This window comes from Dermacentor albipictus, chromosome 3, assembly GCF_038994185.2.
Source record: "Dermacentor albipictus isolate Rhodes 1998 colony chromosome 3, USDA_Dalb.pri_finalv2, whole genome shotgun sequence".
Taxonomy (NCBI): Eukaryota; Metazoa; Arthropoda; class Arachnida; order Ixodida; family Ixodidae; genus Dermacentor; species Dermacentor albipictus.
This window is the reverse complement of record NC_091823.1, coordinates 43319084-43344154: the sequence shown is the minus strand read 5'-3', so window position 1 is coordinate 43344154 and position 25071 is coordinate 43319084. Positions and strand designations below refer to the sequence as shown.

Genomic DNA, 25071 nt, shown 5'->3' with positions numbered 1-25071 from the left:
GTCTTGCTGCCCGAGTCTCTGCACGCCATTTCTGAACCATATACGTATCGAACGCCAGGGGGCCACAGCCGAGCAAGCGTGAAATTTCTGCAACAAATTGAACGTTTGTGCAAGGTGTCGAATCTAAAAGTCTTTCAGTCTCGGTTCGGAGTCTGGTTCAGGCTTCTGCATACATACCGGTTCGGTTCAGGTTCGGCTTCGAAGCAAAAATATAATGGCTCGAATAGGTTTCAGTCGGCTCATGCAGGTTCATAACAGTTCGGAATTAAGGAGATTGAAATGACTTTATAAAATGACGTTTTGCAGCCTCATTCGCGAATTTATTTGAGTGTAATAAAGTTTAACTTTATTTTTAAGTGACGCGTACCGATCTGCGAGGCCTGTCCCAGAGGTTCATGCAGTGAGTCAGCCATATAGTGGGAGACTCAAACAGAAAAAATGTTGGACGGCGATTCAATCTCTAGTAGAACTCGACGAAAGACAGCCTTCTTGAGCGTGTTGGGGGCACGTTGGGACTGAGATAGGGTTGTATTCACTGCACACGGCACTCTACCGTGTCACCCCTCACGTGAAGGGAGCAAGAGGAGCGTCGAACTACTTCTGCTGGATTGAACAGCGCCCTGTCAGGTACGAGACGTCTAACAACTCTGGCCTGATGAAGAGCGCCGTCAATGGTGCTCTACGCCTATACAGGGGCGCCTGCACGTAGGCTTCCTATGCACACCGGTGGTGCACGAGGTGTGGCGTAGGGAGAAGTCGGCGTTCGCCGTTCTGAAAAACGCGCCAAGCGTCTCGACGCACTCGCTAGCATGAGGGAAATTCTTAAGGGAGTTATTTCTATTAAGGCATGCCTGCGTGGCGCAATGGTTGGAGAAGCTGGCGATACCATGATCGAATCCCGCGGCAGGACATTTCTATTTTTGTTTAGTTTTTGGTTAATTAAACTTCTGTGTCTGTTTAACCGGAACATCACTGCGGCCAGTGGTCCCGGGCCACATACCCAGCAGCACATATCGCCTCACATTTTTTAGGCTGCACAATGTCCGGGATCGCCCCACGAAAGGGTAGCCCCTTTCGTGGGCCGATCCGGGAGATAGTGCATACCCGACACGGAAAAGTGGTGGTAACTCACTAAGAAATCAATGCGAAAAGTTATGATTCTGACTGCAAGTGCAAGCTTTTCGAAAAAAGGATTGATACGTGTTTAGTACGCTTGAATAAAAGACTTACTCTTTAAAGTAAATGCTTTCACATGATTTCTTTATTTTCAAGGCTTTTTTGCATTCTGAAAGTTGCATTGAAAAATATAATTGAGAAATGCAGTCCGAAGACGGGGTTTGCTTGAGGGAAAATACAGTCATGAGATGCGGGACCTCGGCTCCGAGAGGAAATGGAATATTGCTGGGTCCTCTTCCGCGGATTGGGCATGTTTCTCTAGATACGCCTTCTCGAACCATTATACAGTAGAGATTGCCCAATTGTATATGCAATGAGTGAGCAAAGAAGTGGGAAACAAAAATAAGGGCCAGGCTGCTGCATGACAAAGCATAATTTTATGCGCACACTTTCTCTGCAAAATAATTTTTACTCGTTGTAGAAATAGAAATCGACGAATAGACGGAACAAGCAACCGGTACGAAGTTTATTTCTGAAATTTGGTATTGAAATTTAGTCAAGCATTGTGCAAAAATTTATCAAATGTTTGTCACCCTATTTGGACTGAAATTTTCGAAATGAAAAAGGTTTCCGCCAAGGGAGTGCCAGGACTACTGACTCCCGAGGAAGAAATGCGACGAAAAATATATTTTATATAAAAAAGCGATAAATTCCTGCAAAAGGTCATAACCGTGACGATACGCAAATTTATGAATACGACATTGCGCTGAAGTCACAGAGCAAGGACGGGGAAAAAATACCAGCCAAAGCAAAAAAAAAAAAGTTAGAAAGAACAGAAAAAAAAGCAAAGCACACGTCGCAAAATTATCTTCCTACAAAAAAAAAATATCGGTAATGCTATGCACGAAACTTACCATGAGCCACTATTTTTTCCAAAAAGAGGAATTGGCGATAGTCGACCCCGACATCTAGTGCGTCTACTACCGAGTGACCCAAGTGTCTTTTGAGGTAAAGCGTTCAGCAGTGGTCGAAGATCAGCAGGTTTCGTGACGATGTTTCTGATTAAATATTTATGACCTAGTTTCAACGAAGTCTTGTTATGCTATCCCAAAAACTGAGCTAAAGAAGTTCTCACTTGTGAATACGTAGCTCTTGTTCAATACCAGCATATTTGAACATTCAGCATATTTGAGCTTCGTAGAGCACGTGCCCCCAGGCTCTTGCGATTAAGGGCCTTGACGCGGCAGTAATGCTACTGACATTTCTACTTTTCAGCATGCCATAAATTTAAACCATATATTTCATGTCCCTTAATAAACTCGCCAGGCGCTGTCATTAGTTTAACACGTATATACTTTACTCACTTTTCAGAGACAGTCTTCAGGGCCGGTATTTTGTAGCGATGCCTTTTCCGATTCTATGCTTTTTCAGGCTTTTCGCGCTTGGCCACTGGTCAGAGCGACGGTCTGCCCGCATTATCAACGCGATCACGCCGCCGTGTGTGGTGGATGATAAGAATAGCATAGAATAAGGCATAAGGCATCGCTACAAAATAGCGACCCAGGCCTCTTTACAACCACGCTACATCTATACATTCACCATTTGTCAATGACCACATCATCCACCAGATTATACCATTGGATGGCGATGTTTTTTCCAATCATTGGCCCTTGCGTCATAAAACTTCGCAAATCAGCATCACCCCCCCCCCTTCCACCATAAGTGTCCAGTACGTTGAAAACAGACTCCATTCCATTTAGAACTTGAGACTGACTCCAACCAAATAACTGAATTTTATTAGCCCGACGTTTCGGAGCCCATTGGGCTCCTTCTTCAGGGGGTTGTTCTTCGGGGGGTGGCGGTGTGCCTCTTTTAAAGCGTCTTTTTTGAAGAAAGGAGGGGGGGGGGGGGGGAACACGGGAGGTGGGGAGACACTCCACAGACGGAAAGGTGGGGGGGAACAAAAGGAAAGGGGGGTTTGTGTTGTTGACCGCTTCCAAGGAGCTGCGATGACCGGTGCTGGGTGGAGTGCTCACGAGGGTGCCCTTGATGGGCCGCGGGGGGGGGGGGGGGAGGTTACAGGGTCGCGCCGACGTTCTGTGTTGGTGAAACGAGCGGGAGTCTATCTGGCTGTGCGTCCTTTTCTTCTTTTCGTCATGTCGCCAAGGCCATGGACATAGACCGAGGGTAGGTTGCCCTTCACACGGTTTATGTTATTCTCCGTATTCTGAATGTGCCATGACTCCAGTAGTAGTCTCTTTCGCCAGTTCGTTTCTGTTTGAAGGATTTCAGTTTCCTTGAAAGCAATTTTGTGGTCGGCGACTTCAGAGTGTTCCGCGACGGCGCTGCGAATACGGTTGAATGTCCTGACGTCGTTCTCGTGTTGTCTGATCCTTTCTTTTAGATTTTTGGTTTCCCCGATGTACGACGCCGGACAGTCAGCACAACTGATTTTGTAGACGACGCCTTGAGCTTTTTCTTTTGGTGGACGATCTTTTGGTTTAGGGAGGAGGATATTGAAAGTGTTTATTGGTTTGTGCGCCACTTTGAGGCCTTCTTTTTTTAATATTCGGCTGAGCGCTTCGCTGGTACCTCTGATGTACGGGATGGACACTCGCTTCTGGGGTTGGGGAGAAGTAAACGGCTGAAGGTCCCGCATTTTGTTTCTTCTTTTTTGTTGTCTGGTTGTCTTTCGAATGAAGTCATCTGTGTAGCCATTCCTCTTAAGTTCGTTGAGAACCGTTCTCTTTTCTTTCTTTAGATCCGATTCCGATGAGGAATGAGTTTCGGCTCGTTTGAATAAAGAATTTACAACAGACGCCTTGTGGTTTGCCGGATGGTCGGATTGGAAATGAAGATAGCGGCCTGTGTGGGTTGGTTTTCGGTAGACTGAAAATTTTAGAATGCCGTCTTTTCGTGTAACTTGTACATCTAAGAATGGGAGTGATCCGTTCTGTTCGCGCTCATATGTGAACTGTATATCCGGGTCTATGGAGTTTAAGTGTTTCTGCAAGTTTTCGACTTGGCTCGTCTTCACGATGCAAAAACAATCATCCACGTACCTGAGGAAGACTTTTGGTTTCGGGAAAAAGTATTTAAAGCTCTCTCCTCGATGCTCTCCATAGTCAAGTTAGCCATGGCAACGGAAATTGAGGCCCCCATAGGAGTTCCTTTGACCTGTTTGTAGTAGCTGCCTCGGAAGGTGAAATAGGTATTGGACAGGCACAGTTCGAGAAGGCGGCAGATCTCGTCTACACTCAAAGGGGTTCTCTCACTGAGCGTATCGTCACGTTCCAGTGCATCTCTAGTTGCGGAAACAGCCAACTTCCATTCCCATCACTCCCATTCTTAGATGTACAAGTTACACGAAAAGACGGCATTCTAAAATTTTCAGTCTACCGAAAACCAACCCACACAGGCCGCTATCTTCATTTCCAATCCGACCATCCGGCAAACCACAAGGCGTCTGTTGTAAATTCTTTATTCAAACGAGCCGAAACTCATTCCTCATCGGAATCGGATCTAAAGAAAGAAAAGAGAACGGTTCTCAACGAACTTAAGAGGAATGGCTACACAGATGACTTCATTCGAAAGACAACCAGACAACAAAAAAGAAGAAACAAAATGCGGGACCTTCAGCCGTTTACTTCTCCCCAACCCCAGAAGCGAGTGTCCATCCCGTACATCAGAGGTACCAGCGAAGCGCTCAGCCGAATATTAAAAAAAGAAGGCCTCAAAGTGGCGCACAAACCAATAAACACTTTCAATATCCTCCTCCCTAAACCAAAAGATCGTCCACCAAAAGAAAAAGCTCAAGGCGTCGTCTACAAAATCAGTTGTGCTGACTGTCCGGCGTCGTACATCGGGGAAACCAAAAATCTAAAAGAAAGGATCAGACAACACGAGAACGACGTCAGGACATTCAACCGTATTCGCAGCGCCGTCGCGGAACACTCTGAAGTCGCCGACCACAAAATTGCTTTCAAGGAAACTGAAATCCTTCAAACAGAAACGAACTGGCGAAAGAGACTACTACTGGAGTCATGGCACATTCAGAATACGGAGAATAACATAAACCGTGTGAAGGGCAACCTACCCTCGGTCTATGTCCATGGCCTTGGCGACATGACGAAAAGAAGAAAAGGACGCACAGCCAGATAGACTCCCGCTCGTTTCACCAACACAGAACGTCGGCGCGACCCTGTAACCTCCCCCCCCCCCCCCCCCCCCCGCGGCCCATCAAGGGCACCCTCGTGAGCACTCCACCCAGCACCGGTCATCGCAGCTCCTTGGAAGCGGTCAACAACACAAACCCCCCTTTCCTTTTGTTCCCCCCCACCTTTCCGTCTGTGGAGTGTCTCCCCACCTCCCGTGTTCCCCCCCCCCCCCCTCCTTTCTTCAAAAAAGACGCTTTAAAAGAGGCACACCGCCACCCCCCGAAGAACAACCCCCTGAAGAAGGAGCCGAATGGGCTCCGAAACGTCGGGCTAATAAAATTCAGTTATTTGGTTGGAGTCAGTCTCAAGTTCTAATCAATTTCCCAACCAGACAGGCAATTCTGTCGAAATGTTTAGCTTCCATTCCATTTAGTTTGCCCCGTAAGCTTCCTTACGTTGACGCGCACATTTTTTGTTGATGCTGAAACACCTGCAGTGAGGAACTATTATATTAAGATGTCAAAAGGATACATGCATGTGTGACAGGATTTGCCTTTACAAAGGGTGTTTTTTCTGCACAACCTTGAACTGCATTCTAACGACGCGCCGATTCAAATTTCGTTATTTCAAATGGCTGAAACTTAGAAGTTGTCACATGTATTCTTACGCACCTATTACATTACGGATTTTTGCGCAATTTTGTAGCTTGATGAATTAGTTGGTGTAGACGAATTACGTTATGGCGATGGTACACTGCACCCAGAAAGCAGCTACCTAGGTTGTGTTTATCGTAGTTCAGTCGTCGTATTCGTAGTTACATCAAACTGCACCGATGACCTGGTATCATCCAAGTATCTGTACGAAGTAGAGAAAACTTGTGCCGCACTGAAAATTTGCTGGAGTTCTAAATAAAAATATTTACTTCTTTATCAAGTACGCACTGGCCTGTAGTTTCAACGGAGAGCGTTCTTCCTCTATTTCTTTCACCGTCATTGTCACACGAAACATCGTCGGACCACACGACTTTGTCCGAGGTTCCAACTCTGACGCGTCCTCGCAGAGCGTCCACAGTGCCTTTCGAACCGCTTTTCGAACCAGTTCGCAACGGTTCCTCCAATAAGTTCTGGCTCATATTCGGTTCCAAGATGGCGGAATAATAACGGTTCGGATCAGTTACGGTTCCGCTGAAAGTAACGGTTCAGTTCCAGTTGTCGGTTCAGTTCCGCTTCAGTTCGACACCCTGAATTTGTGGACCTTATAACTCTTGATGAGCAACAGTTAGAGCTTTGTGGATAACACCTACTGTGGCCGTAGTGAGCTCTCTCAAACGCGAGCATTCTTTCTCGGATGTACAAACGTGCCGCCGAATCACGCCTCACTGGACGCTGCATGGGAGGCTAAATTTAGCTCCGCTTACGTCATACGTGGCGCGACAGTGGCGCCATCTGCGCACGCGACACATGCATGACCGAGTAATGGCTTCTTTCTTCAACACAACAATCCCAAAGTAAGCCGCGTGGGTAGTACGGTTGCAAATGTAGAAGCGATAATGCTATAACAAGTTCTCGTTGCACGCGGTTTCAGTCAGAGACCCCCTTGACCGAACTGAAAGTCGTTTTGCGCCAAAAGTACATTGAAACGCTTGGTGGGCAAATATACGGTTATACGACGGAAACTATCAGGAGCAGCTTTCAGTACTCGAGAAACGTTCGGGGAACAACTCGCCTACCACGTGTTCTAAAACATAAGCGAATAAAAAAGGTAACGAGACATTTTCTTTCAAACGCGCGAATTTACGTGTATAGTGTTACTGGCGACAGCATGCGGAACGGGTCCCTTTCCTTCCGAGACCATTGACGAACTTTTATTCGGCAAGAACCTACGAGACGTGTCGGGAATGCGCGTAACATGTGTTCGAGTAGCGTGGCCCGGCAGCCAGCCGCCTCTTTACGGTAGCTCACGTTCGCCGCTTCATGAGGCGCACGTGCGGAGGTCGGCGCATTGGGGAGGGAGGGAGTCGTGTGTTTATTGGGACGATGTGCGGGCGCGAGGCGGAGGGGAGAGACAGCACAGTATATATACGGTCGCCCCGTCAGTGCTTTTGTGGCGTCTAACAACTGCTTCATCACCGCGAGTCGGCTTCACGCGGCCGGCTTGTAGACGCTGCGAGCACAATGCTCTCTCATATTGGTTGCACTTATTTCTCCGCGCGTCACGTTTGTCTTTCTCCGACTCGGCACTTAAGGAGGACCCGCGTTTGGCTTTTATGCAATCTTTTCCTCGTTTCTTTGTGTGCCTAAACGAATGACTTATACGTTAGAAGGCGTACAGTTATAAAGGAAGCATGTCAAAAAGAAATTAAACGATTGAAAAAAAAATTACAATGAAAGCGAAACTGTTCTTGGGAGGCGGTGTCGCGCGGCGTGCCGCGCCTAATGCGCATCGTCCTTGAATAGCTATCTTCCGCGAATTTAAGAGCACCGACGCCAGGTGCGGCGCAGCGTGTCTGTCTATTGTGTCTAAACATCAAGCTTATTGTGTCTCGCGCAGCGCCCTCGGTCCCCTTCAGGTCAGGTTTCCCGTGACATACGAGAGGTGAGCATATTCATAGCAAAATATATTGTGCTACCAAACTGTGGTGTCTGTTCTGGAACGTTTCACACGGGGAAGATGAAGGAAACAGGGTAGGCACACGTCGTCTCTTTACGCGTTACCTGTAACCGATGGAGATGTAAACGTTAGCGCCATTCCGGGAAAGGGCAAACCGGGATGCGAAGGCGCGCTTAACTACACCGTGTGTCTGTTTTTTATCGTTATGCTATACCTTATAGTGCGTTTATGTATACTGGCTTATATCTGTAATGTATACTGGATAATTACCACTGTTGGTAAGCAGTTTAACATAACGCGTGTTTTTCTTTACCCTTTGTTAACGTTGAACTACACTGAGAGCAAAGCCATTGCAGCATGCGCTTGAGAGCCGTGTGCTAGACATGTCTTTATTTGTTATTTTATGTCAACATGTATAACGTGCGACGGATGTGCTTTGCAACCGCTAAGACTTGGTAAAGGTAGATGGCCCGTCTACGTGAACTTCCACTCACCGCCTCACAACTTCTTTTAATGACAAATTAGTCCAGCCGAAACCTTCATGATGGCGAAAGATTCATGAAAACAGGGAATCCACCCGACAGTATAGTACGAGGCTATATAAAGGAAAAAAACCATACAGGTTCATGAAAAAGGAAGCTTCGAATCTGGAGCAATATTCATTCTGGTTCGCGGATGATAACCGGCACCAAGGACTATCCTGGGAAGTTGCACTACCATTTAAGCTAACCAGTTTTTACTAATCAGTGACAACCAATGCTAACCAACACAGGTTGGCAAAATATACGTCATAAATCAACGGCAAGTAAACGTCAATAAACGTCATGCATCATTTAATTACATGTTTCATCTTTCGTTCAGATCTTGATATCACTTTCTTTGGTTTTGCTTCTCTTTTTTTTTTTTGAAAACTTATTCGGATATTTGTTTTCGGATACGTTACGCCGTCATGAGGCGGCCTGTTCAGCATCAGCCAGCAAGGCATCCTGCGTCGGGTAGCCACGCTTTAGCTTTGAAACGTAGTTATCAATAATTGTAAAATGAACGTTACCCTGCGTATGTCTCTTCCATATACATAACAACTGTTTTTCAGAGCTCGTATATCCACTGATCCATAATTTTTGTTTCTCGTCTTGCGGTTTAATGGCTCCACGTTGGAAGTAAGCTATAGAAGTTGCGGTGCTGTAAACGGACAGCGGGGTCGCGTGGTCAGCAACGCAACTTGCTTGGGATACGGGTATGACTCATTGAAAAGTTACGTAAACGGATTTTTTAGAGCCAGTTATTCTAATGACATTGTTTGACGTTTGGAAAAGAAGGAATATAGCAGTAGTAAGTAAAAATTCGAAAAGGGCAGGGCTCCCAACAATGGACTCTATATATATATATATATATATATATATATATATATATATATATATATATATATATATATATATATATATATGTGTGTGTGTGTGTGTGTGTGTGTGTGTGTGTGTGTGTGTGTGTGTGTGTGTGTGTGTATCGACCAGCAAATTTTACAAGATAGCTGTGTTCTCACTATCGATCGATAGTCTTCTAGTTTCATGCCAACAAAAGTCGAAGAGTGGCACAGGGATTCGAGAGGTTAATTCCTCCAGTATTTCTTTCATTACATCCTAGCAATTTTCAGTCTAAACTAAAAGCGGGACATGTTCCAATCTGCCGAACTCCACTTTCTTTTTCACACAAATACAGCACGTCTTCTCTTCCCGAGGCCTCGCAGGTATAGATTTAGAAACAGCGGGTTCAGTAGGCTTAGCGTTGCAATGTAGCATTAGTCAACGATGCCGCATACGCACAAGTCAGACTCCCACTGAGTTCTTTCGCACGAAAAGCGGATTGAACAAAGAGACTTTGGACCTCTGTTTCTAAAGTACCATAACGTGTCGCGTATAAGCGAACGTCGGGCCAGGTGTCGAAATGGGAGTATCCAAGATTGTTTCATTGCAAGACAAAACAGGAAAACTCCTGCTGGAGTCGACTCAGCCTTGTCTTATTCAGTTCGAGCGCCCTACTACAAGCTTGGTTTTAGGCAATGCTTTTCACAAAACGAGTACACAGATGTCAAGGCAGCAACTGATTGAGTGTGCGGTAATGTTAACTCGTGTTTTCAAGAAAAAGAAGCCATAAAACAGGCGTATGCGCCTGGAAACTTCACCGGTTTGATTGCGTTTCCAGTTGCTCGCGATTGTTAGACGAAACTTTCATTGTTAAGGAACCCCACAATCAACATACGCTATAGCGAAGCGGTAAAGTTTTACTTTTACGACCATTGTGGAAGACAATAAGCTTTTTTACGCATAAGGCGAAGTAAAATGTGCCTCTTAGCGTACTGTTCACAGCAGTTCTGCTATCACAGCTTGTGATATATAAGACGGGCCACTTAAAACTTGTCACACGCTTTATGTTTGTTTTCGTTCCTGAATATAAACGCGGCGGGAATTTTCTCTGGCCTCGAAGTATTAACTTTGGTCCACGGAGCAACAACACTCCTCGTTTGCAACTGTTTGGCTTAATGGTCGCTTGTTTTTGACAGCATAATACGCGTGAGTGTTCCATACCACAAGCAGTTTGCGTCAGGTCTGGGTCGGTTCATATAACTTGAAAAAGCTCTAAGGGTCGGTAGATATAACTTGCGCTGAAAATTTCCTTGCAAGTGTGCGTCGATCTTTTACATAGTTAACCAGGTAGCTGCGTCTCTCCTGTGGTTTTACGAACTTCGCAGAAATCTTGTACACGAAGCACCCGTGCCGCAGTGGCCATGTGCACAACTGGCGATTCCCCCAATTGAAGATATGAAACATTTCGGCTGGAATTAATCACTGGGACATCACAATCTCGAACGTTGCAATGTACCCTTCCAAAGTTATTAATCACATTCTGTACATCTTCTGATACCTTTCTATAGCCTTTAATATACGTTCTACAGAAAAGCTGTGAAATTCCCCTTCATACTGTTATAAGTGTAGCTATAGGAAACTGTAACACGCAATGCAATAGAATTAGGGTATCATGAAGTGATACCTTCGAAAAAAAGAAAGGCATTCCCGATACAACCTTCTGGAGAACACAGAAGTCGCGATGGTCATGTCTAGCCGCCGTAAACACACGCATGAAGCGCATTACCAGGCACAAGGTGAAGGCTCGTTCCGCATACTTGTACACCCGATCACAATGGCGATAAGCCAAATAAGTGCCCGAGCGACATTTATGGATCATGCATAAACAGATTTTTCTGGGTACTTTCATGAACCTCCGAAATGTGAGTACTGAATAAAAACGGTGATGCAAAAAAAAAAAAAACACGAAGGTCTAATCACCGTTATAATAGCATGTGCATTACGATATTAGTATCACATAAACAACGCCAAACATGAGATATACTAAGGCGTTAACAGGTGTGGTGACTGAGTGGCTATAGACCTATCCAAATACGCTAGATTAAGTTAGTTTTTCAGACTCTTGTCACTGCGTTCTTTCACAAACATAAATATGCATAGTCAATACGCATGCATGCTGCATTCCACGTGAGGCGATGGTTTGGCCAAATGGTGTGTGTTAAATCCTATACAACTGACGGCGGTGTGTAAAATTGTGTTTACTTTCATACTGTACAGCATGCAACCTCATGTAATGTTTGTTGATCCCCCACAAGAGTCACAAGTTTAACCTCACGCAATTGTGTTCATGCACTACAACCATGCACTCGCACAAAATCATGCGGATGCACAATCCGAGACCTGTAAGCATAGATGTCATGAAGATGAATGTGATGTATGATACTTGTCGAGGAAAGAAGGGTGATAAGGCAAGTGTCACTCTATCTCGAAGGCTGTCAGCGAAGTACGACGCAATATCTAGTTACATTTAAGGATTCTGTACGTCTTGTGTCACATCGGCACATACTCATTCTGGAGGATTGGCCAAGATTAAGCGTACATTCGATGCCTACATAGCGAATGGCTAAATCGAAGGAAATCAACTTAATGAAAGAATTCGTTGAACATTATGTGCTATGTTACTAAAAGATATGGAACCTTTGGAGATGCCTGCGAGCTGACAATATACTCTCATGTGGATGGTGTATGTAAGATATCTTTTTTTTTTTTGTTAGGCAAAGTAGATGTGTGCTTACTGACACGACTTGACGGTGACTGGTTTCGTCACGAAGACTGCCCGTATGACAGATGTTTATTTTTTCTCGCACTTTGTTGTTACATCGTCTTTAGAGTATACTCTAAAGACGATGTAACAATAACGTATAATTGGTATACCAATTATCGTGCTTGATGCGTTTGCATGGGATTTAGGGAAGCTACTACCGCAATTGTGCCGGAAAGGGCAGAGTTAAAGACTTATAACCCAGCCTATTTTTGCCGATATATACTGTCAGCTTTATGTTTGTTGCTCTTTGAAGGCATTTAGGTCCCATAAAAATATGTAATGAATCAGCAAATCGACTACTTTTCTGTGATGATCTCGTTTTATTGGAAGACAATTAAGGCTCTCTTGATGGTGCAGAAAGCCTTCAAAGTTCAGTTTCGTCGCTTGGAAAGCTCGTTCATTGGTGACTCGGAACAATAGAGCCGTGTCGGCGACCTTTGCTCAAATACGTTTATTTACCTATTCAATTCTTTATTCGTATAACAAATGATCCTATTCATGAGCTACTCGCTGAACATACTGTCGGTCATATTAGCCCATGCATTTTTTTTCTTTTTGGCGCGTATCACAGACAATGACCAGATCTGTATACTATACCTGTATGGTCTGGAACCTGCACTTATGACTGTAGATCATGGTGATATATATGTGAATAATAAAGCAGGTAGTAATGCGCTGGATCTGGCAGTGTCGCTATATAGCTTCTGATCGGTGTTCATTTAATACGAATAAACACGGAATGTGGCACCCAAAACAATGATTAAACTTCGTTGGTGGCATGTCGGTGCATCTTGCCATTAATTTACACGAAGTGACCCAGTTTCACACTGTTTTTAGTTGATATAGTTATCGTTCTGTGGCTTTATCGAGTTACATAACCTCCATATGCTATGTCTGCACGTTTGCCTATTCTCTGAGACTGCTATGGTAACAAACAAACAAAAGTAAATTTCGATACTCCTTCGAAGCACACTGCAACAGTGGTTCCTGCCTGCAAAAGGTAAAATGTCCATCTTTAGCTTGTCTTCGGAAACGCCATTAAGTTGACGCGCTTTACACACGGGAGTATTGTATCCATCAGTGATACTCTCACTCTACTCCCCCCCCCCCCTCCTCATTCATGGCCCCAGAGATTGTTTGCACACTCGCCATACAAAAAAAGCGAATGCGTGCGTTGCTGAAAGGTGTCGCAACGTACGTGCTATACAAAACACGAGGTGCCGTCCATAGGCCTCGTTATTACTGCTTAGAACCGATGCTTTTCCACAACAATGTTCCTCATCCCGGTCCCCTAGTGGCTTTCAGGTGCGTCCTACAGTAGCAGAACTTGCGCATTACCGCGTCGGATATGCACTCCCCCTGACTGCCGTACCTGTTTAACCTGCTCACGTCACCGAGCACAACGTACTGTTCCGTCGGCTCGTAGTAGCGTATCGTCGCCTCCAGCAGTGCGTTGCTGGGTTTCACCATCACCGTCACCATGTAATCGAGCGGCGCGGTCACTTTCTTCCCCAGCTGCACTCCGCGGCCGATCACGTCGTGGTAGTGGCGCACGAAGCGGAGCACTTTGTCGTTGGGCTGCGACACCGTCGCGTCGACGACCTTGTAGAGCGCGAGCGGGCTGCACAGTTCGGCCCTGGGCTCCAGCTGGGAGTTGACGGCACTCACCAACGCGTGCGACGCGTTGATCACACCGGGGTCGTTGACGGACACCACCGTCCTGTTCTGACAGGTGCACCAGTGCGGAAAGATGTACGCGTCCTCGCAGCTTCGGTTGAACGCGACCTCGTGGAACAGGCTGACGCCATGCATCGTCCGGTGGGGACGGTCCGGCGCGAACGAAGCCAGGTGCTGAAGCGTGGCGTGCACGTCGAACGGCGTCGTCAGCCGCCGGGTGTTCGTCCGCAGCCGCGACACCGCGGTCGGGTACTGCTGCGCAAAGGCTTCTGGGAAAGCGAGGAACATGATGGGCATGCGCTCTTCGAGCTTGCCCACGTACGTCGAGCGTATGGGCCCGAAGCGCAGGCCATGGTCGCTGAAGAACACGAGCAGCGTGTTCTTGAGCGCGCCGCTGCCGTGCAGGCGCTCGAGGAGCCGCACCGAGGGCGCGTCGGCGTATCCGGCGTTGTTGAGGCTGTCGTGAGTGAGGCGAGCCACGAACGCGAAGCCGAAGTGGGGACGCGACTCGCACGCCTCGACGAAGTCGGCGAGGTAGTCGAACACGACCTCCATCTCCATCTTGGAGCCCCAGCAGTGACGGCCCGCTTTGGAGCGCACGGCCGAGTTCTCCGTGGCCAGGCACAACGGTCTCAAGTAGTAGTCTGCAGGCGGTTTTGCGAAACCGTGTTTGAGGTAATTGAAAGTGGCTATGCTAGGCGCGTCTTCGGCGAACAACGAGCGGTACCCTCTCTTGGCGAAATCTTTCCACACGAAGTCCAGCCCGTCGAAAGTGAACCTGGAGAGGCTTTCGTTCCAGTAGTACTCCAGGAAGTGCCCCGTCAGCAGCGCCACTATGTTCGGGAACGTGTTGTCGCCGATCTTGGTGTAACCATGAAGCTGCACGGCACCAAGAACGTCCTTCAGGAACGCCTTGGTCCTCGGCATGTGCCTTTCGAAGTTGAGGTTGGAGATCGAGTCCACTCCCACCATGAGCACGTTCAACCTCGCCGCCTCCGAATTCCCGGGGGTCTCTTGGAGCCGCTCGAGCTTGCGCTCCAGCTCCGGCGACACCGGCACGAGGGGCACGTGTTGCACGAGCACCTCCTGGTGGTTGTGGAAGCAGTTGACGATGGCGTGGTGCACCTTCAGGGGCTGGCCGAAGGTCAGCTGCCTCGGAGCGCTCAGGTTGTAGCGATCGTCGGCCACGTGCGCCGGGGCTTTGGGGTTCCTGAAGACCTCCCTGTAGGTGCACTTGACCTGCGAGCGCTTGAGCTTGTAGTAGCGCCAGAGGAGAGCGTCGTCCGCGACCAGCACTGCGTTGGGACGCACGCGTAGGAAGGTGGGTTTACCGGGGCACACGAAGTCGGCCACCTTGCGGTACATGTGGGCCACGCTGGGGTCGAACGGGTCCCACGCGGGGATGTGGCACTCCGGCGTGCGGATCAGGTAGCCGCTGGCCTCGAGGTCCTCGTCTTCTTCCGAGCGTGCCGACTTCCACCAGCTGAGCCAGGGCAGCACGGTCGTGTAGCGCGACAGGAACAGGAAACACAGGGCGCCCAGAGCAGTGGTCAGTGCGAAGGCCCGACGCATCATGCGCTCTCCTCAGGACCTGCATATAGCCAGAACACGCTTTCCCTATACACGCTTACCCAAGAAACGTTAATGCGGAATGCAGTGCCTATATTTTTTCTGTGTTCAAAATTAAGTTTCCGGGCTATTCGTTGTAAAACCACGATATGATATGAGGCATGGCGCAGTGGGGGACCCCGGAATAATTTTTGCCGCCTGAGATTCTTTAACGGGCACATAAATCTACACGACCTTTTTTTGCAATTTGCCCCCATTGAAATGTAGCCACAGAACCCGCAACTTCGAGCTCAGCAGCGCAATGCCCAGTAAGCTAAAGCCGCGGGTGCAATTCTGCTGCCTTTGACGCTTGCAGGATCTTTTGCTTTACAATATGTATCTAAGTGGATGTTGGTCCCTTCATATGTAAGACGTCGACCTCATTTCTTTTTCTGCTTGAACGTGTTAGATATTCGCTGCGACAAGGCAAGAATACAGCTGCAGCCTTCCAAAAGTTCACGAATGTTACTTATCAGATCCGAATGAGGTCCATCATGAGTGTCAGGCCACAAAACGCAGCGCTCGCGGAAGTGCAAGCGAGGTCTTTGTTAGATTCACCGCCTACCCAGAGAGATATGGCTCGCTTGAACAAAAAAAACAACTCCTACACTAAATGCGCCTGTAAAATAATTTACACCCTAAAAAGTGAAAAAGCGTATAAATGTGTCTATAACTCACACCCTTAGGCGGTTATCTATATAATGGACTTCCTAGAAGGGCTTGAGTTATAGACACATTTACACCCTTTTTCACTTTTTAGGGTGTATATTATTTTACAGTGTACTCGCGTCTATTCATACTCGTGCACTAAGGCGTGCACATGGCTTTCTGCACATTGGCGCATTAGCATTTTAGTGTGAACTCTTTGCGTGAAACGAATATCTCAGGACATGACATGGCAGATGTATTCGAACCAGTGTTCTCGCATTATATTACTGCATCGTCAAGTGGGGTGTTCCTATACAACGCAATGAAATTAAGAATGCTTTGTATATGTGAAATATGTCTCGATTTATTACAGATTTTTGACACAGCATCACGATTTCAGTGCAACTATTTGCTTCACTTCGTTACGAGACATTTATTTACGAATAAATACCTTGTGTGCGCTTTGCAAAAGTTGGCGTCTATGCGTTATTCAATGCTTGCTTTTGTAAGATCTGGCGGGGTGCGTCGGCGGCACCTTTCGCGTGCTCTAACGGGCTTCTTTCAGGCTTAGAAAAGACATTTATGTAGCCCGTATGTGCGAGCCTTTCATCTATTAGAACCTACTTGTTTACCCGACAGATGAAGTTATTTGTAACTTGACGTGTTTGAATGAGGCGACTGTCCCCAGCATATTTTATCTTGCATCAGATGACATTGCGACAGGTTTCATCATACTGTTCGGTTCTCTTGCACGAGTTGACCCTATTTTCAAGTTTCGCTTGAACATCTGTACAGACGAAGCACTATGCACCTCTGGAATAAGATTCAAATGAAGGCTCTGGCCTTCTTTTGAACCCCTTCGAGGAAACCTGGTGAATTATTTATTGAGCTTCCTTTCGCAACACCTATCGCGCCAGAGGTGCTTTTAAATACTCTTGTTTAGATTGTAAATAAGCCACCGTATTGCTCTTTCGATATGCATCTAAACAGGAGATTATGTTTCGCCTGAAATTGGCCTTATGTTACAGACTAAATGGGCACACAATCACACTTTCACACAGTATTTATATACCGGCTGATTCGAAAAAGAGATACCTGAACGTTTTCTCGTTATATATATATATATATATATATATATATATATATATATATATATATATATATATATATATATATATATATATATATATATATATATATATATATATATATATATATATATATATATATATATAGCAACAACTTCTGGGGGCGAGAAATGCGAAAACACCCGTGTACTTGGATTTAGGTGCATGTTATGTAACCCCCGGTGGTCAAAATTTCCTGAGCGCTTCACTACGGCGAGCCTCACTCATAATGAGATCGTAGTTTTGGCACGTAAAATCTCGTAATTTAACAACTGCTGAACGTCGACTTTATTCCGTGATCCACAACCGCTTATTTTACGGCGTTAACAGCGATGAACGTGGCAGTATATCGCAAACAGAATCGCACACAAATCACGCGTCACGAAATTTCACTCACGTATGGCGGCGGAGTGCCGTTTCCGCGGGCGTCGGTTCGGTGTCCAGGATCAGTTGGAGACGTCCTCCTCTCTTCCTTACGTTCTGCGCAGGGTGACATAAAATGGCGTGAGGGGTCCATGCCAGAGAACAGAGGGCTTCGTCGACGCATCCCATCTCCCGACCGAAGTTGCGTGCTTTACATGCAACGGCTGCTTCGCACAGAGCGCGCGTCGGCGATCGTTCTTCTATTGCGTCGGGGTGCGTTCGCCCGACGCAACCTCGACCACGAACTGCCGCACCTCCGGCGATGAGACGGAGTGATATCCGGCCGTTGTGAGGGGGGGCCAACATTGTCCGGGCATCACTGTCAAAGTGTTCGGCTCTGCACCTGCCAGGCGTTTCGAGCAGACGGCATTCTCCCTATGTATATAGATATGATAAAGCCAGACGGATGCAAATGGTGGCACGTTTATTGTCGCCCTGAGAGTTTTACGATTCTTATTTGTCAGGCCGCGCAGAGGCTGTTCCTCACAATAGGCGCAATCGAAGTTGTCTATAGTTTACGAGTTTCCGTGAACATGTGTGCTGAAGCCGTTTTCCGCCACTCACGCAAGGTCCTCTTCGTGCTACCAATTGTTTTTTATTATTATGATTGATTGAAGTGTGTCTTGCAGTTGGATCTTAATGACGCCAGCTTATCCCCTGTGACACGCAATTAAGTAGCGTCTGTTTACGACATTCTTCTATAATTTATTTCATCGTTCTGCGCATTAGTAAGTTGTAATGCCACACCGACTTTGTTCCCTACCGCGTTCCACGCCGTATCGAATTCGCGTCACGCTTTTGCATGCTCTTATCCGTTTTCTTTTTATATCGCTGCGTTCCCAACTAACATCGTATTACTGAGTGCAACGCATTTGAAATTTCGATGCTCTTGGGTGCATTCCTTCTTTTCGATAAACGTATACTTCACCTCACGGCCCTGGCGACAGGCATTACCTTCGAAGCCATCAGCCTATAGAAGGAAACGGGTGTTACATCGTTGTTCGACCTCTAAACCTTTATGAAAACACTACTGCGGCTCGCGTTGTCGTCATTTTTCACGTCTAAAAAAGATCCATAATGTATACAAGTAACATTATTGGCATTCTGAGCTTGGATACGTATGATGCAACCGTGCAAGCGGCCGCCAAAATTATACAATTTGTGACATAATGTATTTGCATGCATTTGAGCAACTTCCGGGTAACCAGGGCCGAATCAAGCGTAATATCGGAGCACGCTTATTGTCCCGAATTTGTTGTTTGCCATCCGGCTTCATTGCTGTATACCCCGAAGTGATACATTGTATATACCAACGTGTGTGTGTTCGGTTTCGTCCACAAACACTGGCGCGAAATAATAAACAATATGAAATAAAAAGATAACCGCGTAAATGTTTACCGAATGTAACTGTTTTATAGATGGAACGATTCTCAGCTATATGAAAAAAAAAGTGATTGAATCGCGTGATTTTGTGTAAGGAACCAAGCAGAAGCGCTTTTCAAACGGCCTGGGTCGGGGAATTCTACCATTCAATGGAAAAAAAATGAATTGGTTTGTTGAAATGTTTTCGGGACCGCTGTGCCGATAAGCGCATATATACGTATAGCGGAGGAGTGGACTCGCGCATTTCAATTAGGGCGATGACGTCATGGGAATCGCGGCGATTTCCGTAGAACTTACTTATGCTCAGTCCCGAGGTTAGATATACAGCCTTATAAATGACGCCGCTTGCTTCCTTGTGTTAATTCGTTTTGCTGTCCTGTTTTTCGCTGTTGGCCAAAAGCCAGCGGTCTCGCCTTGTGGTAGAATCGTAAACGTCGCACTCCTTTCACTTCTGCGTAAGGACTTTGTTTCTTTTTTTGCTTTTCTTCCTTTCTTTCTTTCGTTCTTCGCAAGACGCGCTCTTTGTTTACAGGAATCATTGGCCTAACCGATCTAATTGCCGTTACGTTCAAAGAGCTTCGCTTAAACGGAAGAGTACTCGTTGAACTCGATACACGTTGGCCTTGAAAAACTTGCAGCCTTCGTGGCTGCCCGCGCACATGCCGTAGAAAGCATTGTATGTTTCGTTAGAAGGCGATTTAGAGTATTGACGCCCTTATGTCAAATATGCGAAAGGTCATGCCGAAGAATAAAATACACGTAGGTCTGATCGAGACCCGGTGGCCGTGCACGTTGAAATATGACTTTGTGCGTTTCCGTCGCCGTGTTTTGAAAAGTGACCGACGGGATATGCCGCCAGTGTTCACCTGTTTGTGGAACGTATGCGCCACTGAAACTGATACCTTGACCGTGAAACGCTAAATATTTGTGGCGGGAGGCAGCGAGAACGCGTTAGCAAAAAATGTACGTTGTTTATCATTCTTATAGTTTATGTCCTTATAAAGCCCTCTGCCTTTCCTCTTTCTTTCTCTCGTTCTCTTCTGCAGTGCACTGTAGGCTTCAAGAAAGGCTTCATAAATGTGCCGGCGAAATTAAACGAAACATGATTAGGGTAGAATGCGAAAGCTGTTGGAGCGTGTGCTGATATGCGGGATGGCATGGTTACAGATCAGCAATGTCAGGCCATTACCAAACGTCAGTTACAAAAAAAAAAGAATTGGACATAAGTAAGAGGCCTACTGCTTCCAACTTCGCCAGTAAAGCCCCGTTTAGCCCTGTCTGCCTATACTGGCCCATGGATATATTACCTGGCACCAAGAGAAATTCCGCGGAAACTGTTTTAACATGGGAAACAGGACAGGAAATTGGAGGCTGGCGTTGCCTCTTGACCTTTATATAATTTCACAATTGCCCCTCCACACACACACACAAAGTGGCGCGTGATGACTATTTTCAGGAACACAAATGTTCATTTTCTTCGCATATTCATGCTTGGCTAAGTTGTATGCATGCACGCTTCCCACAAATTATTTCGCAGACTTCGGATTATAGCGAAAACGTGTGCTATGGAAAGAGCGGTTGTATATATGCCCTCGATAAGCATAGGTTGAAACCTAAGCTTAGCGTTCGATTGCAAATATTCAAAGAGCGCACGAGCAAGAAACATATAACGAAATGACGCTCACGAACCATACCGGGTGTCCCGCGTAACTTGTGCCAAATAAAAAAAAAAGAAGAGTATATATGCAGCTGGGCAGTAATGTTGTTTGCGGTCACTTTGAGCAAGTCACTTTCTTTTTGCCTTACTACTCTATTAGTTATTAATTATTAATTCACGTATCAAATATTATAATCAGAGCAAAGTTGTCAATAAGAAAATTGTAGGCCACCATGAAACATTTCCGATCCATCTTTCTGTTGCTCAATACGTGCTACGTAAATGTTTCTTTTTTCAGGCGTAAAATAAAGCCCGCAAAACACGGAACAATTGCAGCGCGACCAGTCGCGCGGAAACTTTTCGCGTGCTCTTACGAGCTTCTTTCAAGCTTAGAAAAAAAAAAAAACGTTTACGTAGCCCATATGTGCGAGTCTAATGAGGCTTAATTATGGCCCATGTACAATGAAGAGCATTTTATTCCCTCACGGTTTCATGAACCATTAAAGGTATACATCTCGTATAAATCCGTGAGCAGCGAGGCGTACTTTGCGTCTTGTGCTGTAGCGAAAACGTGTTTCAATGCGGTTCATATAATGGTTTCCTACAGATAATGGTTTCCTACGAATTGCGGTTTCCCACGAATAATGGTTTCCTACTATAAGCTGACGTCAACGTAATACTCTGATCGGGCTTCGATATATGCGTGAGTGTGGCCAGAGGAACACGTCCTCTGGGCATCATTGCATACGTCATTGTATTCATGCGGAGTGGAATGGTACAGGCAAATTGGGATCCTGGTGAACCTCTTGGCCTGGTATGGTGTAACAGAAAGATGGATCGGGAATTTTTCATGGTGGCGTACAGTTTTATGATTGACAAGAATGCTCTGATTACGATATGTGAGAAGTTATTTATTAATAATTATTAATTATGCAATTAGGCGAAATACAAAATATTGGCTGCCTAAACATTACGATGAACACTATTACTTTGTTTCTGTGCAGCTACGTGGCACATGGTACTAGCATATTTTTAAAGGGACACTAAAGGAAAGTATAAAGTCGAACTAGATCGACAGAGTATCCGTCTAGGAGTCTTTCGTCGTTTTCTGCATGTCGATATATCGATTTTATGCCTAGGACATTGACGTTGAATGTCCCGCTGCTGCTTCTCAATTTGAACTGCCCGCGCCAAAGCGGAGGACTGGACGTCATCTCTATGCCGTTGTTGTGGCTTTTGCAGGTGAAGGCTCTTTATTTAGCTCTTTATACGAAGCGTAGTGCTTGGCGGATGTAGGTGTTTAGCTTTTGCAAGTCCCTCTGGGACTCACGCGACACGTAAGAGGTACCTCAGTCGTCAACAGATGGCGCGCCTCTGATTTTCTATTCTCGTCATTTTCTCGCTCATAAAAGCTCTGTTTTCATTATAAATGACCAATTCGTTATTACGGCTGGAAGCATAATCTTTCAACCTAGCTCGACTTAATAGTTGCCTTTAGTGTCTCTTTAAATTTTGGTACAATTTGCAATGGACACCACGCCGTGGCCGGCTTCCCACACATCGCACACATCCACTTCTTTTCACTTTGACTCTCCTAATGCTCACACAGTCAAAAAGAAGCAAGAGAAAAGTAAAGCGTTCGTCCGCAACGGCTCATCCCAACAACGGAAGTCACGGAGCTACACATCTTTCCGAGTGGTCCTTAGTCAGGTCCTTAGTCAGGAACGAGGAAGCAGCGCTAACGACACGTGGGGAAGCAAGACGTAAGACCCACACAGGCGGCTAACTAACCAACTTCGCTTCAGTGTGTGTGTGCGCGCGAGTCGAATGAGCTCCTGGCGTGTGCCTTATGCAATCATACGTCCAGGTCTTCTTTCGCTCTACTTTACCGTTCCGAATGTCGACCCACCTAGCTACCCTTAGCCGGTGTCCTCCGCGTAATGATAACGACGTTGGGTCGTAGCGCCCAAGCGGTACTTTCATTGAAGTTGCTTCTTCGGCTGAACCGCTCGTCGTTCGCTACAAGCAAAACGTGTGGCCTCGTTGACGATGCGACATTGCGGCGCTTGCGGGTGAAGCGCAATCTGTCACGCAAATGCAGTGGCTCTAGCAAACAGGCAGACACTAAAGCACGACTGCCCGACAGTTCGCGGTTGCTCAGCCCTTAGATGCCAGGTTGAATTCGATTCAATCAATTGTCTCGAACTTGTTAGTAACGCTTAGGAATTGTACGAACACAGTTTGAAACAAGGCCAGCACAGGCGATTATTATAGCCGCCCTCACAGCCAGTCATAGGGAGAATGCCTTGCCACACACGGGCCATACACGCGTGTGAGGGTCAATGCGCCCGTCTGAGGAGGTTCCTTAGTAAAGCGTCAAGTGCAAAGGCAATAGACAACTTCTAGGGCAGTGAGCACAGTGACGCTCCCAAACGCAACGCAACTTCTTCGAGAATCGAGTTTTACTTATACGCGCAGAGAAAAACAAAAGAAGCGAATAGCGAACGGTTCGCGGCTGTCCACGAAAAGTGGTGAGGCTAAGTTCAGTGGAACGAATAGTTTTTTGAACTCGAATACGACAACGCTGCCAACAACCGTACACGGTTATCACCAGCCCACCTCTCCCTCGGCAACGACGATGACGGTGCACGATGCGTTGAAGAGCTCCCAGTAGCTGCTTTCCTGCCTGTCCGTCCGTGCGTCCCTCAAAGAAGACGCCGTCAGTGACGAACCTCAGAGCAAGGAGAACACACGTCTTCCCGGAACGTGCGCATCGTGAAGCTGCAGTGTTCAGATGCGGCGGCTGCGGCGGCTGCGACCAGCTGAGCCGAGGAGCGTACAGCGTCGTCGACGGAAGAATGGCGGATGGGGTTGCTCCTTGCGGGCACTCCGCGGCTGCTTCGCCGGCCGGGGACTGAGACCTCGAGTTCGTCGTTGACGCTCCCGGCGCGCCGGCGCTGGCGGCGGCGGCGGCGTTGTTGCGAGGTGCGGCCTCGGCGGGGCTGCTGGGATGCGGATCTCCGCGGCAGAGCGCGCACGGCGCGGGCCCGTCGCGAAGCCGCCATCGATCCGAGCCCGGGGAGCGGAGCGGATCGATCCGTGTTTCGGGAAAAAACTCCGCGCGCGTGCCGGTGGGAGCGAGAGCACGCGCTTCTTTGGAAGCGTTTCTTCGCTTGACGTCTCTCCTCCCTCGAGCTATATAGGTGCGCAAGCGGGGACATTTGCTTCCTCCGAGTGAAATTTCGTTGGCGATCAAATCCTGCCGGTCTGTCCGGCTCGAGTCTCTCCAGAAGGAGCGCCTGTTCGTTTCGCGTTCGACGATTATTGTTGTTGCCTCGGCTGTCAGCGCGGAAGGGTTGAGGATTCTTTTATATCTTCGCACATTGCCCCCCGGATCGAGGCGACGTAGCGTGCCTTTCGTTGCCAGTTGGATGTTGTCGATGCCCACCGTTGGCATTGCGATGAATGAATGAATGAATGAATGAATGAATGAATGAATGAATGAATGAATGAATGAATGAATGAATGAATGAATGAACCTTTGTTCGTGTTGTATGTAGCAGAAGAAGCGTTACTCTACATCCAAGTCAATATGTGATCAGCGTTTTCGAGCTTGCAAGTTTGCGAAAAAGAGCGACGATCATTAGCAATCTTAACGGGTAGCAGTAAGACGCGTGTTACGTATGACCTCTGACAGTGTGTTCCGGGTCTCTGCCCAAGGTGAAACCGACCACTTTTCGCACCCTCGCTGTGAGATAACTTCTCATGGACACGCCGTCGTGTTACGGGCGTCTGGATATAGCTAACTTTGCGGCTCATCTCGAAGTACTCGGCACTCATTCGCACTCATTCGAATTCGAAAGCACTCGCTCTATCGTTTCCCCCTTTTTTTCTTTTTTTTTACCGGTGTCTCACGGGGATGTAGGAAGAGTTCATCCATCTTTTATGTTTCCGTAAGCCATTAGTTGAGCTTCTCGCAGTTTCTCTAGCCGTTATCGAAAGCGTGAAGCGTTGCAGGAGATCATACGGCAAGCTTCGGCTGACCGGGAGCGTAGCTCAGACCACCAACTTGACGGCCACCCACGAACTATTATCACCACGTGGTTCACTCGGAACTATTACCATTTGATAGCATTTAATAACTGTGCGTTACAGGCCGTTGCTTCGGCTCTCTTATAGTACGATCCAAAATGAGATGCTGCAATCGCGCTTGCTGCAATCGAGCTTCTCGAGCCACGCGCGCGCGTGCGTGTGTGTGTGTGTTTGTGTGTGTTTGTGTTTGTGTGTGTGTGTGTTCCTTTTTTTCACTTTTCTTATCCTTTTCTCTCTCTCACCTATCGCATCCCTTTACACCTCCCCCAGAACAGGGTAGCCAACCGGAGATAATCTCTGGTTAACCTCCCTGTCTTTTCTTTGCCTTTCTATCTCTCTCTCTCTCTCTCTCTCTCTCTCTCTGTTGAGCCGCGAGAACACGCAA

The 25071-nt window shown here is 46.9% G+C and overlaps 1 protein-coding gene across 2 annotated transcripts; it reads right to left on the bottom strand.

Annotated features, from left to right (window-relative positions):
- Nucleotides 1-12236: 12236 nt before the first annotated feature.
- On the bottom strand, nt 12237-23586 carry LOC135902520 (uncharacterized). 2 transcript variants are annotated; one of them, XM_065432636.1, is made up of 3 exons: nt 23327-23586; nt 17529-17611; nt 12237-15339 (listed from the first exon to the last, which is right to left on the bottom strand). In XM_065432636.1, exon 3 carries the CDS (start codon nt 15321-15323, stop codon nt 13350-13352), a length of 1974 nt encoding a protein of 657 aa, XP_065288708.1. In that variant the 5' UTR covers nt 15324-15339; nt 17529-17611; nt 23327-23586; the 3' UTR covers nt 12237-13349. The 2 variants fall into 2 exon arrangements, with proteins under 2 accessions (XP_065288708.1, XP_065288706.1); XM_065432634.2 differs by having other exon boundaries at nt 23214-23343.
- Between the last annotated feature and the right edge of the window lie 1485 nt (nt 23587-25071).

Excerpts from the sequence above, each read along its gene's own strand:
- LOC135902520 (XM_065432636.1), bottom strand. The coding sequence starts at position 15,323 with ATGATGCGTCGGGCCTTCGCACTGACCACTGCTCTGGGCGCCCTGTGT.